General features: G+C 39.9%; 3 protein-coding genes across 3 annotated transcripts; 2 read left to right on the top strand and 1 right to left on the bottom strand.

Moving 5' to 3' along the window:
• Positions 1-332: 332 nt before the first annotated feature.
• LOC121724222 (probable G-protein coupled receptor 141) lies at positions 333-5,395 on the bottom strand. Its single transcript, XM_042110623.1, has 2 exons — positions 5,080-5,395; positions 333-3,060 (listed from the first exon to the last, which is right to left on the bottom strand). Exons 1-2 carry the CDS (start codon positions 5,082-5,084, stop codon positions 2,157-2,159), a joined length of 909 nt encoding a protein of 302 aa, XP_041966557.1. The 5' UTR covers positions 5,085-5,395; the 3' UTR covers positions 333-2,156.
• A 1,637-nt stretch (positions 5,396-7,032) lies between these two features.
• si:dkey-94e7.2 (uncharacterized protein LOC100141353 homolog) lies at positions 7,033-11,413 on the top strand. Its single transcript, XM_042102390.1, has 7 exons — positions 7,033-7,055; positions 7,250-7,365; positions 7,620-7,775; positions 8,250-8,354; positions 8,667-8,876; positions 9,060-9,252; positions 9,435-11,413. The coding sequence occupies exons 1-7, from the start codon at positions 7,033-7,035 to the stop codon at positions 9,535-9,537; spliced, it is 906 nt and encodes a 301-aa protein (XP_041958324.1). The 3' UTR covers positions 9,538-11,413.
• Positions 11,414-11,752: 339 nt separating this feature from the next.
• LOC121716160 (protein transport protein Sec61 subunit gamma-like) lies at positions 11,753-12,890 on the top strand. Its single transcript, XM_042102404.1, has 4 exons — positions 11,753-11,914; positions 12,165-12,267; positions 12,531-12,633; positions 12,737-12,890. The coding sequence occupies exons 2-4, from the start codon at positions 12,174-12,176 to the stop codon at positions 12,744-12,746; spliced, it is 207 nt and encodes a 68-aa protein (XP_041958338.1). The 5' UTR covers positions 11,753-11,914; positions 12,165-12,173; the 3' UTR covers positions 12,747-12,890.
• Positions 12,891-17,010: the final 4,120 nt, after the last annotated feature.

The raw sequence follows: 17,010 nt of genomic DNA on the forward strand, positions 1-17,010 counted from the left end.
TATGGGAACGATTCAGCAGCTATACTACATCACAGACTTATTCTACTTATGCAACCACCTCCAGGTTCTCTTTATCACTATATTTCATTTTGATCACTTTTGAAAAAGAAAATATTATATCTAAGTCTTAGTTCAATCATTTCCGCCAAACAAGTTAATCCTAGTAACATTAATGATGTGGAATACTTCTTTTCAACCTATCATTTTGTTTAAAAGTGTTATTCACTGGATGGTGAGGTAGTCGTTACTATTTCATGTTATTGTAGTGTAATCATCACCAAACGCACAAAAAGAGTTAAGTGCAGGTGTTCATCAGTTTAATGAAACTCCATTTATCACTTCAATAAAATTGCACTGAACCATTTAACCATTTGTTCCCATTCTAGATTACACAAAGTGTGTGTGTGTATGTGTGTGTGTGTGTGTGTTACATTTGTGTGATATACAGTATTTGAAATAAGACACAATGGAACACTTATGGAAAGGAGGACTACTATATAATGGATAGCAAGCATCAGTTAGTTTGAACTGCTTTTAGCTCCTAAAAGCAACAGAGAAACGGTCTACAAAATGAAACAAGCAGCATTAAATACTTGAAAAACTATTTATCTGGCCTGTCAGAGAAAGTAAATTCTTTTATATGTTTATATAAATGTTCCACTTGTAAAGCACCAGAAAAGCAACCATTTTGTTTTATACTTGACAGAATGACAGAAATGTTACAATACAGAAAATGTAAACAATTCATTTTTCTTAATTACTCTCAGAAATCTAATATCTAATTGGTAATGCTGTCTATATGTGCCCAGCATGCAGAATAACTGGATTGAGATTTGGACAAAGGCAAACATGTAACTACTGACGATATACTGTACTTGATTTCTACAGATCATCTCCTCATTTTAGCCAACCTCAATTTGTTATCTTTATCATCATAATTATCAACATTATTGCCAGACTTAGGGTCCATTCAGAAGACACAGACAGGACAGACGTGGCATTACTGTATGTTATGTCATGCCATTGTTCAAAAATAGACTCCCATCAGAGAGTATAGAGCATTCACAATGAGAAGGGATAAAATATGAAACCCATTGCAAGGAATTCCTCACAATCAATTTGAGATGTTGTTCTTTGATGGTGTGGTTTAATCTAGATTGAACTTTGACACTCCAAATCAGCACAAGTTGATCACTATTTGCAGTCTGTTTGTTTTGAGTTTGTTAAACTACACTAAAGTAGCCTACCAACTGAATGTAAAATGTCATTTTACCTAATATACCATCTTGGGTATACTAGGTAGTAGAAGCAAATATTGTACTGTACTGTTGCTGGTGGTTTGCGCCACTATCCCATGCCACTGTCCCACGCCACTGTCCCGTGTCACTTGACAACTGTCCCACGACACTGTACTGTGGCACTCGCCTACTGTACTGCGCCACTATCCCATGCCACTCGCCTACTGTCTCGCGCCCTAACTCTACCTTAACCCATAGAACAGCTGGGACAGTAGGCAAGTGGTAGTCTGGCTTTCACCAGACCGAGCTCAATCTTTTAAGATTGAATATTGGTCTGGGGAGTCCACTATGTATTTTCTACTGCACAAGAGGCGTGATCAACAGGCATAGTTCAAATGACTCATGAAATGAAATGTGCGCAATTGAATAGTCATTCACCAGTCTGACCAACGAACCGGGTGACGTTTGCAGAGCGACGCGAAAACTCCAGGCTCTCCCGCTATCGTCATCGTTTTGAACCTGCCAATAGCGCGCCGGCAAAATTGTAACGGAAGCAGCAGAAAAAGATGCACAGGTTTGCCTGCCTGAGCTGCAGGGCAAAAAAGAAATTGCCGTCAGATCAGGCAGGGTTCACCCAGCCTAGGCAAGTGGCATGGGACAGTAGACAAATGGCACAAGACCGTATTGGCGAGTGGCACGGGACAGTAGACATGGCACATGACCGTATTGGCGAGTGGCGTGGGACAGTAGACATGGCACATGACCGTATTGGCGAGTGGCGTGGGACAGTAGACATGGCACATGACCGTATTGGCGAGTGGCGTGGGACAGTAGCTGTGGCACCAATAACAGTACAGCTTTTGCTCCTTACTGCTAATGCATCTTAGAGGAACTATCAAAGTATGCATTCTAGCCACTCTACCGACAAATAGCACATCGAGACTGAATGCTGCTCCAACGCTTTGTGTTAACAAAAATGAGCATATCCCAACAGCTGAAGGCTGTCACAGCCAGAAAAATCTCATTATTCCACTGCAGCTCCAGATGGGAATCAGCCTCCGAGAATATAATGGTCACATAATAAATCCGGAAAGCATGGTAAGGGGCAAAACAAATTAATATGACCATTACAAAGCACAGGCTTTTCACCTGAGCCCAGAACTCCTGGTGACTCAGTGCTGTGTTGCCATATTTTTTGTAGATCATCCCCAGTATCCAAAGCTGGACAGCCAGGAGCAAGGAAGTCACCAGCAGCAGCACGGCACAAAGAAGGTAGTTTATAATGGCGACTCCCTTGCCACGCAAAGCATTTCCATAGTCAAAGCACTGGTATTTTTCTTTTTTTGTGTCTGAGCCATACTCTACTAAAGTCACCGGAAAAATGACTACCAGGATGACCACCCATATCGCCACACTGGCCGCCAGAGCGTGGACTCGCCTGTAGAACTCCAGTCTGTCCCTCCGGCTGAAGAAGGTGATGTACCGCACGACCAGGATGATGATGTAGAATATGAAGACAATGTAAATGTGCGCATGGATCATCGCGCTGATCAACTTGCAAAACCCGCTGCCCAAATCCCAGTGGCAGCAGATGTAGAAGTATATGCGGAAGGGCACAGTCAGCAGGAACAGTATGTGTGCGGCTATCAAGTTGAGCACTGCCATGGTGGTGACCGATCGCCCGCTGGACTTCAGCGTATCAATCATGAGTGCGATACTGCTGATGCCGACAACAAAGATCACGGTGTACATGGCCAGTAAGGTGTACCTGTACCGATCTGGCAGAACATCTGTGCTGTTGACAGTACAATTCCAGGTTTCACTGTTAAAAATGAAAAAAAAAAAACAATGCATTACAATATGTGAAAGTATTCTCACAATTGTGCATACAATGAGGAGAACAGACCCAATCAATGAAAATGAATAAACCCCACAAAGTCAGAGAAACAAGGTTTTGTTTTCTTTTGCTTTGTCCTCAGTTTGAAATGTAATATCCCACTACACAGACATCTTTAAGTAGGAAGAATCAAACACTTTGACTGCCACTTCAAAATGGGATTGCTAATAAATGGAACCCACATCTTGCATGGTGATTCTGTCGCATTGTTGTTGCTAATCCCAAACATGAAATTGGATGTGATCAGAGTGTTGCTGTTGATGTGTTCAGAGTTGTATTTCTGGTACAGTCCTCAAATGGCCTTGCATGTGTGAGTTTAGTGAACCTATTCCAGTAGGTTATGATAACATTGGTACTCAGCTGATAATACAGCCAGTCGTGCATGTCAAGATATTTATTCTTGTGTGCCAGAGCAGGACGACATCCTTTGACATTATTTGAGCAATTTCACATTTTTGCTTTGTCAGAGCCATTACTTCCCCAACAGATGCACCAACACAACTGTTATTGATATGTCTCTTACCGGTATGTTGAAATTAAAATAATTGCACTGATCTTGTGGATTGTACCACAGAATTAAAACAATGTAGTAGCATTACTAAAAGAGAAGTTGGAAATACTTCCTATTACAGATGGTTGCAATAAAACAAATGCAATAGGCCTTCTGTATCTACACCTATGTATCTGTTCATAGCTCAACATATCTCTATCTGTCCAAATGGGCATGCCAAACTGTATATATACTAGTTTGTGTCATTCATCTCAAATATGTAAATATAATCAGCAATGTCAGCCATTGTGCATAATAGTGATGTTCAAATATGACTGCAATCCCACAAGCATCACTCAAGTGACCGTAGAGAAATTGAAAATAACCAAGAAAGTATTTTCCACTTTGTTCTCCTATTTTGATGATGCTTCTACTCACTACATTGACTCAAACTATCTATGCTCAATATTCTGCATACTCAAACTACTACATGTAGGTCTGCAAGGCTACAGAATGGCATGACAAACACACATGAGTTTGTGTAACCATTTCAGCTCTGGCGTGGATCTTGAAGGAGAATTCTAACAATTTTTCCACACAGATCTCTGTTTCTCGAGGTCACCCGGTAGCCTACTGTCGGTACGGAAAAAAAATGAAAACACTCAGTTCTACCTAGCTCGAGTTGCTGCAGCCAGGGATGTATTACTGCACGGGCCTAACGGGCCCAAGGGGTCAGGGGGCCCTGAAGCCCAAGCCTTTGCATGGAATCATTGCCTCAATATCAACAAATCAGAATGTAGGCTATGAATCTGATTGACTTTAGTATTGGCCATCCCCAAAATGCACCAGAATACAGGAAATCCCATCAATCCGCCCATGGTTGAAGCCAACAGCTACAGTGCTACACTCTGGGGGCATGAACATGGGGGCCTTGAGAAACAGAGATTGATGTGAAAAATCACGGATATTCTCACACATAACATCAGAATGGGTACTTTCATAGTTTAAAATTTATCACAGTCTTTCCACAATTTCAAATGCTTCACATGGCAGACCTGAGGAATTTTTATATTTATCATACATTACATTTACTCAAAATAATGTAATCATGTAGTAAACTATATCACTGATTACTGGTTATTGGTGAGCAGTCTACTGTATTCACATGACAGGAATGAAGGAAAACAAAACAGTGGACACAGAATGTGTTAATAATTGACTCCAAAGAGCTCTTTGCATAGTTAAGCAGCGCATTGTGACAGCAGTACCACGTACAAGGACAATCTTAACGATGCCAGTATTACAAAATTCTGAAAGTCACCTTCCCCTTTGGAAGAAAAGGGAACTCTTTTGGCACCTAGTTAAAAGTAATAAGCAATTAACATGATAAAAAATGGCACAGAGCTAGAGAAAACATTATTGAAATATGTAAGAGAGAAAATGCATGTCCTTACTTCATGGCAGCAGTCCCTCCTATCAATGACACAAAATTCTCAACAAGGAAGTTCTGTCACTTTGAGGGCACAAAATAAAGAATAATCACTATGACATTGGTAGACCGTTGTTCTCTCTGTCTCTGCCACGCACATACTGAGCACAGTTCAGCAGGAAGCACTTGAACATAAGTCACTTGCGTGGTAAATACCAGGGGAGAAACCACTGTGAAACGTTTGATATACTTCCTTGAACTTTGGATCTTGTGCAAAAATGTTAAATGAGCAACTTAACTTATCATAGCTGCAAAGTGTTCCCCCCAGTTTAACAACTGTGTCGACACACGCACACACTTGTGTGTGTGTGTGTGTGTGTGTGTGTGTGTGTGTGTGTGTGTCTCAACACAGGTGGCCTCTGAACACCAGTGAACGTGTACAAGGAAGCGAGCTGAAATCACAAATACCACAACAACCTTGTAATTTCATGACACACACGAATCATGTGACAGTACATGCAGTGATTGACAAACAAATTGGGTCTCTCGTGTGAAAAGTATCACCCACTATGTGAAGTGTGATCAGCATTTTCATGTAATAAGAATGATATGGAGTTGTGCTTAGTATTTTGCAAATAATCATACTCACATCAAATAAACACAATGAGCTCTCTGACAAAATAAAGCATAAAAGTAAAACAAGAGCAACCACAGCCACTCCTCGCTCATAACATAATAACCTAAACCAAGACTGACTAAGTTCTACAACCAAGAAGAAGAATGAATGCTCAAATTTCAAGTAATCATCATTCACATCATACCATACCATGGCATTGTGTTGGCATTATGGACGTGACAGTTTTGTGTGGAATTGCCCAAATGTTCAAAATTGACATGTAAAGAGTTGACATGTAGTGGTTTGTTCCACTACTCAACATGATGAATAAGTGCAGACAATGATACATATGGCCTTATTAGCATGTGCATTAGCATTTGAACGTGTCTGCTTCTGCTGTATGTAAGGTGAGAATGTTGTCCATATGGGCCTATTGCACATTCATCTCACTGTAGTTGTGGTTTTCATTTCCTTAAAAGTAACACTCACCACATCCTTGTGCATGTGAACACGACACCACTCACACAAGTTAGAGAACTTATCTAGCACCCCCCAACCCCCCCCCCCCCCCCCATTGGGATAAGCTACTGTTCTGGTGTGATCAAAGATAAAGGTAATAATTAGGTCAGTAAATATTCTGGTGTCGATTCTGATAGCTGACATAGGGAAACAAATGTTTGGACTTTGGAATAGATTATCCCACCATTTAAACTCTAGCAAATAATTGAGGTGATTACCATGAGGATTTTTCAGATTTGATCTTCTAGGAATTTATTGGTTGCTGAATTAGTCAAGCTTTCTTTGTTGGAACTTAAAAATGCAGAATATTTTTTTTCCTACGATTAAATGAATCCTCTTGCACACATGCAGAATTTGAGAAAAATTGCAGTGAAGCTTCAACACTTTTTGTCATAGTGAATGTTCATCAGCATCAAATTGAGCAGTATTAAATATTTTACCAATATTTTATATATTAAAGGAACACACTTTAGTTTAGGCTACTCTTACAGCATCACCCCCTTTAAAGAAGAAAACACTTAGTCTTCTTGGTCAACATCTTTGTCAGTAAATACTGGTAATCTATGAGATATTAAAGGCATCATATTATTTGAATGTATGCCTAGACTATGTAAAATAGCATGTTGTGGCTAGGGTCCAGCTGATTATCTAGGATTAGCCTACTGCATAATCCAAACTGCCGCACAGAAAACCTAGCCACGGCTTTCAAAAGCACAGAACATTCATCGAACTGTGACTGACAATGGCAAAAAAGCACACATAGTGCTTCGCCTATAATGTTTTATCTACATTTGAGTTGAACTATGCTGTAATTTTGGAAGGATTCCAAGTAGCTCAGTGGACATGGCTAACATATACACGTTAAGGTAAGACTCTTAATACTTAAAGCTGTTTACTAGAGACTCATGCCGGGGTACTGTGTATGAAGCAGTGGGAGACAGGAAGTAACACTTCAGCCGTGTTCAGGTGTGATCTTACTCTGACTTTGCTCACACAGAAAACCAGTTACAAAAACAGACATGAAACAAACATGAATTTCTTTGAAATCTTCTCATCACAGAGCATTTTTTTGTGGCCAGTGGTCTTCCTCAGCAAGACTGGATGGCAAGACGGTGATCATAACGGGCGCCAACACTGGGATTGGCAAAGAAACAGCCAGAGACCTGGCCAAAAGAGGTTCTTTTTCCATTTCTGTATTTATTCCATAAATGTTTCTAGAACATTCACACTCATAGAAATACACACACACACACACACACTGTTGTAAGGCGTCAGAAAATCAAAGAGTTTCATTTTTCTTTCCCTCTTTTATCATTTGTTTTTACTTTTATTATCCCCTAACTTATTAACAGTTGAATTGTTTGCAGTCCTTGCTTTGCACTGCAATAGCTAACAATCTGGTGCATTTCTTTCGGTGATGCTGCTTATAGGAGCAAGGATTATCATGGCATGTAGAGATGTTGAAAAGGCTGAGAACGCCCTGAAAGAGATCACAGAGGAATCAAGAAATCAAAATGTTGTGATCAGAAAACTGGACCTGTCTGACACCAAGTCCATCAAAGAATTTGCAGAGGTAATGAATAGAGGTAAGCTTACAATTGGGAGTGGGAGACATTTGATCTCTCATTTTCCAGACACACAGATTTCCCTTGTCTGGCTAATACTTAATACACACCCATTCTCAAATGCCAGAGCAAAGGAAATACACTCCGATTGGTCACGTTCCCAGGCTAGGATGTAGCCATAGCATACAATACAAAAGATATAGCCTACCACCAGGCAAAAAGTGCAAGTTAATAAACAAAATGTCTCCTGCATGAAATAAAGCTTTCTTGTGGTGTTCTGCACTGAGCGGACCCAACCAATGTTTGTGTTTAGGGTGTTGGTCATGGTATTAAATGAACATATTTTGCCCAGTTAATCAATTATTTTCATATAGACTTTAGACTTTGAACTTTGCCCATAATCTAAATTATGGCCCTATGATGTTCATCTATTGTCATCAATTGTTGCCAGATTTTTTAAATAATGTGTGCATGTCTTTTTACATCACATGACAGAGGAGAGGCAACTGAATATTCTCATCAACAATGCTGGAATAATGATGTGCCCCTATTCAAAGACAGCAGATGGCTTTGAGATGCAGTTGGGTGTAAACCATTTGGGTGAGTACTCGTTTCAGATTCAGAATATTCATACATTTATTGTTGCCTATCCACACGGCAATGACAGGCGGCGTTTAAAAACAAATCCCACTCTGGAACCCGTTATCGAAACAAAAAAAATGCATTTTCAGGCATCCAAAGAGCCATTTTCATGTGAACACTATCGTTTTCACAAAAATATCGTTTTCGTTGTTTTCGTGTGGACAGCACCTTAAACATTACACCCAAAATGATGTGTACACACAATTGGTACAAGGGTGGAGGGCAGATGGGGATTAAACAACAAAATGGCTAACGACGAGTGTCTTTCAGGTCATTTCCTGCTGACCTTCCTGTTGCTGGACCTAATGAAAAGGTCTGCGCCTGCAAGGATCATCAATGTGTCCTCAATGGCACACAGCTGGGGGTCCATCCAGCTCGATGACATTAACAGCGAGAGACACTACCACAGCAGACGAGCATACGGGCAGAGCAAACTGGCCAACATCCTTAGCACCCGCGCCCTGGCCAAAAGGCTCAAAGGTTTGTGTTGGGCTACTTCATTTTCATGATACCAGACCAGGACACATATCGCACAACTGATTATCAATGATTATACTAATAAATAAAGTATACATTTTTAAATATAACGTTCATCACATTTATAGAAAATTATGTTGTGGTAACTCGGGGTATTGTAAATTGTGGACCTTTTAATCTCATTAGGTACAGGAGTAAATGTGTACGTCATACACCCGGGAGTGGTGCGCACAGAGCTGAAGAGGCACATGAACATCCCACTGCTGGTGATGTGGAAGATTGTCAGGCCCTTCACCAAGACAGTAGTGCAGGGAGCTCAGACGTCCATCTACTGTGCTGTGGAGCCCGAGCTGGACGCAGAAAGTGGTGGATACTACAGGTGAACAGCCCACACTACACTCAGAAGGTATTTTAAACAGAATGCATGCATGAATGTATGTAAGTATGGATGGATAGACACATGAATGTATGCACTATGTGTCTGTATCAACTTCTGTCTTCTGTCATTACATTGACCTGAATGGTGTATTATATTCATATTTTGCCTTTGAACTCCCACAGCAATTGTTCCCCGGCCAGTTGCTCCAGGGCAGCAAGAGACGACGTCATGGCAGAGAAACTCTGGGAGCTCAGCTGCCAGATGCTGGGAATTACCTGGGAGTAACCCACTGATTTGATTGAATGCACGCCTTTCAATTACGCATGGAATTACCATGAGATGTTAGAAGGGCATGTACAGTATGTACTATGGCCACCACCGCAACAGCTTCAATATTGACCTTACTAACCTACTTATTTACTTATAGACCCACTAACACACACACACACACACACACACACACACGGTTTCTTTATTTGAATCCGCCAATCAAATTTCTTACAGAAAGTATTCAAATATTCTCAGAGAAAACACAGCTTTGACATTCAAGGGTACATAAAGCATCGCTTACGCCACACAGCAAGGCTGCCTATCACACCTGATATGTAGCAGAATTGGTAGCCCTGCCAGTCTTAGTCCACTAACAGTCAGTTTGTGGACATGTCCCAGGCTGCAAAATATCAATGCCACAAACCTACATGCATAGCCTAGGTCACTGACCTTTGCAAGGAGGAGTTGGTATTTAGTCATTTTTTTCAAAAACGGCTATGTCCATATACAGATCACAAACACAACCTATTTCCAGGACTAGCACCTCCTTTCTATCTGTATCCACAAGCACAGCATCAGGGGTGTTAGGGATGTTACAAAACACATCATCAGAGCTGTTGAATTAGTCTGGTATTACGCGTGAGTGTTAATACATTGGCATATTTTTTGGAAATATGTCTTGAACACAACTGGCAATGAGATCAACAATACGGTCATGGCGTGCTGTGCATAGCTCTTTGTACATATTACAACCATTTACAATATGAGCAACTGATTCAAGGTGATCAGAGTTAGAATGCATTATACAGTGTGGATAGTGATTTTCAGGGTACCATAATGCTAGGTTGTATCTGGTTGGTAGCACCTATAGTCTGGCCTTAACAGTTTAGCAAAGAATATCCTCCCCATTGCAGCATTTGAATGAGAGGTAGAGTGGTCAGCAAAGTCAAGACATGCCAACTTTCCCTGCATTCTTAGTCCAGTCCAGAGTTGTTTTGTGTCCATCTGTTTGATGTTCAGTAAGGATATTCTTGCTATTGTGCTCTGTAGTGGGTGTTGTGTCTTATTGTGACAGACTGTGGCCTCCACAGTAAAAGATGGATCTGTGACCACTGCGTCAGATACCTCTGGTGCAGTATGTGAGTTGCTTTGTGTCCAGTGTAATTTAACTGCCAGTCTGTTGCACAGGTCGTTTAGGTCTGGCCAGTCTGAACGAACTCTGAAACCTTTGGCTTGTGTGCCCAGTTTACCGTTGCTTTTCCTCCTGAAGCCTAGGAAGCTGTCTTGGTCGCCTGTGGCCAAAGGGACCTTTCTCTTCCTGAGGTCCAATAGGAGAGAAGCTCTGGCTCTCTGACTGTAGCATCGTCGTTGTTGAGCATGCTGATGAGGTGTGGTATTCTTGTAGTGGAGTAAGTCCATTCCACATTTGGGACCCCCAGACCCCCTTTGAGTGTGAAGAAGATTATTTCCCTGGTGGAATGAGAGTTCAGTCCCAGCCATTTCCTGACGGCCTCAACTGTTTTATTATTCATGTCCCATAGGACATTTTGTGGGATGTGAATGTTTGCAAAGAGGTGTTGTATCTTTACCAGAGCTAATTCTCTAATGGCTTCCAGTTTCATGGCTACAAGTAGGGGGGAGGATTTAGATTTAGATCAGATTTAGATTTTTACCAGCGGTTTCCACCTTCACACCTTTCTTAACTTCACACACGCACACACGCACACACACACACACACACACACACACACACACACATACACACTACCAAATTCATTATCCACATCATTTTCCACCGGATATCTGTTGCTCTTATTTCAATTTGTGCCAATTATTTCAGTTCTGTCATTGTGCATTGCTGATTTGTATGATCTGGTTTGAAGAAAAAAAAATAAAATATAGGCTTTTATCAAGTAGAACATTTCCTGACAGTTGTTTCTTAAGTGATGTCTAATTCTCCATGAGTTCACACTTAGTGTGGGCGTAAAGGCCCACATGTCAATCGATTTCTCTCGGTCCTTTGATTCCACTCTACTTTCCATCTTCTGTTTCGTTAGTTAGTAAGTGGTTTTTAATTAAAATAATCAAATGATCCGTCAAACTTGCTACACAGCTGCTCTCTTGTGAGTTAATCAGCAACAGAAGGAAAGTGGTCGTTGACCTGGACAACCCGAACGATGAGCCTACATGCCACTAGATGGCGATACTGATGGTAGAAGTAGACGACTCAACAACAGAGCAAGGAGGAATGACACCAGTGCGCAATTGCGCATGAGTGAGTTCGAAGCGTCGTCATCGTTTTAAGACTCAGTTACGATACGTGGCTCTGTTTAGAACTATTACCGAGCGACTGTATTCGGTCCCATTCCTCCTCTTGCATCCTAAAACAAAGGTGAGTAGTCTACATGTACGAGATGATTAATCTTTTTTTCTTTGAAATCAATGAAAAATATTTTCGGTTAGGAGTTTCGGTGTAGCCTAGGCCTACGATTTGGCCTTTCTATTAATGGCCGTTCGCTCAGTTTCGAAAAAGTAGATCCAAGTTGGTTGTGTTGATCGAACGTTAAATTGTAATAACTTAAGTAGGCCTATGTAAAAAGCTAGATGTTTATTTTTCTGAATAACTTTTGCTTTCAATGTAGCCTGTAGCAATGGATCAAGTGGTGCAGTTTGTGGAGCCAGGAAGGCAGTTTGTCAAAGACTCCATAAGGCTGGTGAAGAGATGCACAAAACCTGACAGAAAAGGTGAGTCAAACTAAATTAAAATGGGTGTCTGTTTGTTTGTTAATGTATGTTATGACGTAGCCTAATAAGACACACTAATCATATAGGCCTTCTCTCTAATATAAAAAAAAATCATGATATGCATTTTAGACTGCTATTATCACAGGACAAATCTACAGATCTTTCTGAATCTCGTGCAAATAAAGACTGTTCTGGTAAAGAGGTAGTGTTTTAGATTTTTTGACTTCACCAATTAACGTTGAGCGAAAATGTTCCAATTCCAGAATTCCAGAAGATCGCCCTGGCCACAGCAATTGGTTTTGCAATCATGGGCTTTATCGGATTTTTCGTGAAACTCATTCACATCCCCATTAATAACATTATTGTGTAAGTATCTTTGACAAATATAGTATTCATGTGTAGTACAATGGCAGAATTGATGCGAGTGAAACAAATGGCTTTCTTATTCTTACAATTCTTTATATTACAGGGGTGGCTAACCAGAATCCCTTCTAAACTGAGATCCATGACTTGGTTATGGGACTTGAATCGTGACATGGAATGATTTATTCTTTTGTATGTCTTAATTTAACATGTCTGAAACATTTGTATTTTGTGAATAAATCCGCCTATCAGTCTTTGCACATGGCTATTTATCCTTTCACTCATTTAGCAATATGCTAGATATAGCATATTGGGTCTGGAAATATTCACACAAATCCATAGAAATGGAATATTCATGTCATTTGATCCAATATTAGTTATGCAGATGTATAGTCCACCAATTAAATTGAAATAGAAATTGTAAAGATTTATCTTTTTTTGTAATTATTCCATATTTAGTGTAGTCATTCAATATCAGAAACCATATAATCCAAATACAAGCATGAAACTTCAGAGTGTTGCCTTTCATTTGAGACCAAGATCATGCTTCTACACAAAGGGGTTCTTCCATAGGGCATTTTACGAAATGCATCAGCATACCTTGGTAAATAATGGTCTAAAGTAGTTTTCATTCTATATTGATCTACTTTTGCACACAGCTTCACAAGACCTGATGCTAGGGCTGCAGTTGTGTTTCTAAGTCATCATATCAAGTGACCTAGAGCAGTGGTTCTCAAATGGGGGTACTTGAAGGCACTCTAGGGGGTACGTGAGATTTTAAAATATACATATATTTAAAAAGTAGCCTGAAAAATCCATACCCTGATCATCTAGATATATTAAGGGTCTGGCCAAGAACAATGTAATGGCCCAACTCAAGGGGCGGCAACAAGCATGCATTTAAAAATCTCACTGCACGCAATTGGATAACACTAGACCATGTTTACTCTGAATGATTTCGGACTTCGACGCAATCGGATAACACTACGACCAATGTGTACTGTTCTCCAACGTTGCAGCGCTGTCTTCATCAGTTTAGCTGATTCCCCAGAATGTTGGGGTAAAAGTAACGTGCATCATTGCCCCTTGCCAGAGTGTCTTGCAGAGACAATTCCATTGTGCTCTCGCGAGAACTCTGGATTTCCAGGGTATTTAAAAAGTAGAATCCATGCAAAAAATACTTTAAAAACAATTAATTTATAAATATTTCAGAAAAATATAAGTTCATAAAATGAATTTTATATTTCAGTAGGCTATTTCATTATCCTAAAAACCCAGAGTCCCCCCCCATACCAGGATGGTTCGACCCAACCTGTAACATGCACCCGCCATCACCTGTCAATCACAGTCAATGGAGTCGTGGTTGAAGCGTAGCGGTAATTCTTGTGTGCTGGTTAGGGTACTTGACTGAAAAAAATATTTCACAGGGGGTACATCACTGAAAAAGGTTTGAGAACCACTGACCTAGAGGGCTGAAATGTGGTCAGTTCAGAGATGCTTGTTATCCGGCAGAATGAGAAAACAATATTCTAGCCTCTGTAACTCTGTGTCAGTACATCACAGTTTTTCTGATTGTTTTCCAGGAAACTAAAGTGTCTCAGCTTTCCAAATAGGCCAGGCATTTGATTATAGGCCAAAGTATGTAGGAGCAATAATCTCCTAAGTAGATGATGTGCAATGTCGGGCAAAAAACTCAAAATGGGGCATACGCATAAGAATTTAAAGTGAATAGAATATTTCCAAACTAGGCTAGCCTAGGCTATTCCTGTACTGCTTAAAGTAGAGATTACTTTGTAAAAGGTAATTAAGACTTAATGGTATCTGTCATGTCAATGTACAGTCTGATTCTTGTGAGGTGTTGTTACTTGAGATCCAACAGCCAAACAAATGTGTTTCCCAGTTATAGAGCTAGGAATATGTGTGTTCATTTGAAGTATTTTGGGCATTCTAGGTATATCTGTTCCTAACGGCCCCTTTCATCACACAGAAGATTACAGGTGGAGTTTTATGACCTTTTTTGGCATTATACCATATACTGTAAGTCCTTTACCACAAATATATTACAGTAGATTAGATTCAACTTAATTGTCATTGTGCAGAGTACAAGTACAGAGACAATAAAATGCAGTTAGCATCTAACCAGAAGTGCAAAGAAGCAGAAAAGTTGGTTGTAACTGAGAGTTAGTGTTCAGTAGAGTGACAGCCGCAGGGAAAAAGCTTCCTCTGAACCTGCTGTTCTGGGTTAGTGTTTTCAAAAATCACACATGACAAGTTCATACATTTATAATTTATTTTACAGACATTTAACATAGATAGGGGACTGTAACAAGCAAGTTGTTATATGTTGAAGTCAAATTTGACTATTTCATGGAAAATATGTTAATTTTGAATTTGATACCAGCAACATGTTTAAAAAAAAATTGGGAAGGGGGTAACAAAATGCTGGAAAGTTGTGTAATGATAGAGAAAACAAAAGGAGGAATGTTTCACAACTAACTGGTGACTAACTGGCAACACAATTGGGTATGAAAAAGAGCATTCCTACCAGAGAGGCAGGGTCTCTTAGAAGCAAAAAGGGTTCATCATTCTGTGTAAACATGTGTGCACAAATGATGAAACAATGTAATTGTAATGATTCTTAACATAAAATTGTGAAGTATTTGGGGAGTTCATCATCTACAGGAAATAATACAATCCCAAAACAGAAAAAGTTGGGGCGGGAGCATGTTTACCACTGTACTGCTTCACCTCTTCATTTAACACAATTCTGTAAATGTTTAGGAACTGAGGAGACCATTTGCTACAGTTTTGAGAATGAAATGTCCCATTACTCCCCAATATAGGACCTTGGGACCTGCTGAATACAAACCCTGAGACTCCCATACCACCACCATGTCTTACAACACATCTGATGTCGTCTGTAATGCCACAATGGATGCTATTAAGAAAGCAGACATCATTGCACAAAGTCTCCTATTTTTTGTAGGTATGCCTGCAGTGAGCTTAGCGTGTTATGCTGTAATGCGACTAGTCAGGGTAGATCACACCACCCCTGTCTATGTCATCAACCTCCTTGCTTTAGACCTCATTCAGGTCTTAATGAAACCCCTGCACATATTATATGAGCTAGAGAGAATAGACCATGCTCTCATTTCATCTCATTTCATGTTTCTGTTGGGACAGTTTGGTAGCATTGGGTTCATATATGCATCTCAGTAGAGAGATGTGTGGCAGTGACACGTCCTCTTTGGTACCAGGGAATGCACACAATCAAACGTTCTGTCCAGATCTGTCTTGCCGTTTGGATTTTGATATTGACCATTACTTTGTTGAAATACTTCCTCATACCACCACATCTGAATCTCAGGGCTGTCCTATTTCTTGTGCTGTTCATGTGTGTTGTTATATGTTACGCTGGCACGTGGAGGGCAATAAGGTCTGTTCGATCAATACCTGACGAGGAGAAGAAAAGGATTATGCATTTGTTGGGAATGGTCGCTGGAACATATGGTGTGCTCTTCTTACCTCTGTGCTTTCTAAGTATTTACATGTACATTGTTAAACACACTTTCTGTATTCCCAAGTATTTTGCGGGTCTACTTGTTCAGTTTACCCCTCTGGTGGATCCTTTCTTGTACATTTTCATAAGAAGGGATGTCAATCTGCGAGATCATTGCTGTGTAACACCCTAGTCTAACCCAAGGGAAGATGAAACAACCACTCGAAGCCATTAATTGAAAAGTTAAGAACTGAAAAGTTAAAAGACTGAGAATTGTCCGTCGACACAGTATCTCTTAGTCTAGCTCTATAGCAATATATATCAGCAAGCTATGTATGTTTACTTTAGTTTATACTATTATGTACTGTGTTTTTCATTTAAGTTAGAAATTAACAGTATATGTTACACAGCAAGATGTATAAGTTCTTAATAAATGTTTTCACTCTTTTTGGAAAATTGCTGTGTTACAGTATGTGTTGTCCTACATATGTAATTATTTGTGTTGGTTATCTTTTATTTGGTTTCTGTTATTGCTACTGTTTTTTGAGGAGTGGAGGAAGGTGGCATCTGTAATATCATCATGGAGCTAATCTCTCATAGATGTGCAACATAAAGCCAATTATGTTTGTGCAATAAAATTGTACTTTTGTTGTTTACAATATCATATTTTGTGTTTGTCTGTTTATAAAAAAACATCTTTTGAAATGTGATTTTATTATACTCAGAAAAAATATACATCAACGGACATTTAAAAACCGAATGGTGGCTAGCTGCCTTGTCACTATACCCCATTATTTGTCAAATTAAAGAAATCCTCAAAAATGGAATACAAAATGCATTCGAATGAAACACTGTCTCATATAGGGGAAATATTTGTATTT

Source organism: Alosa sapidissima, chromosome 1 (assembly GCF_018492685.1).
Source record: "Alosa sapidissima isolate fAloSap1 chromosome 1, fAloSap1.pri, whole genome shotgun sequence".
NCBI classification, from domain to species: Eukaryota; Metazoa; Chordata; class Actinopteri; order Clupeiformes; family Clupeidae; genus Alosa; species Alosa sapidissima.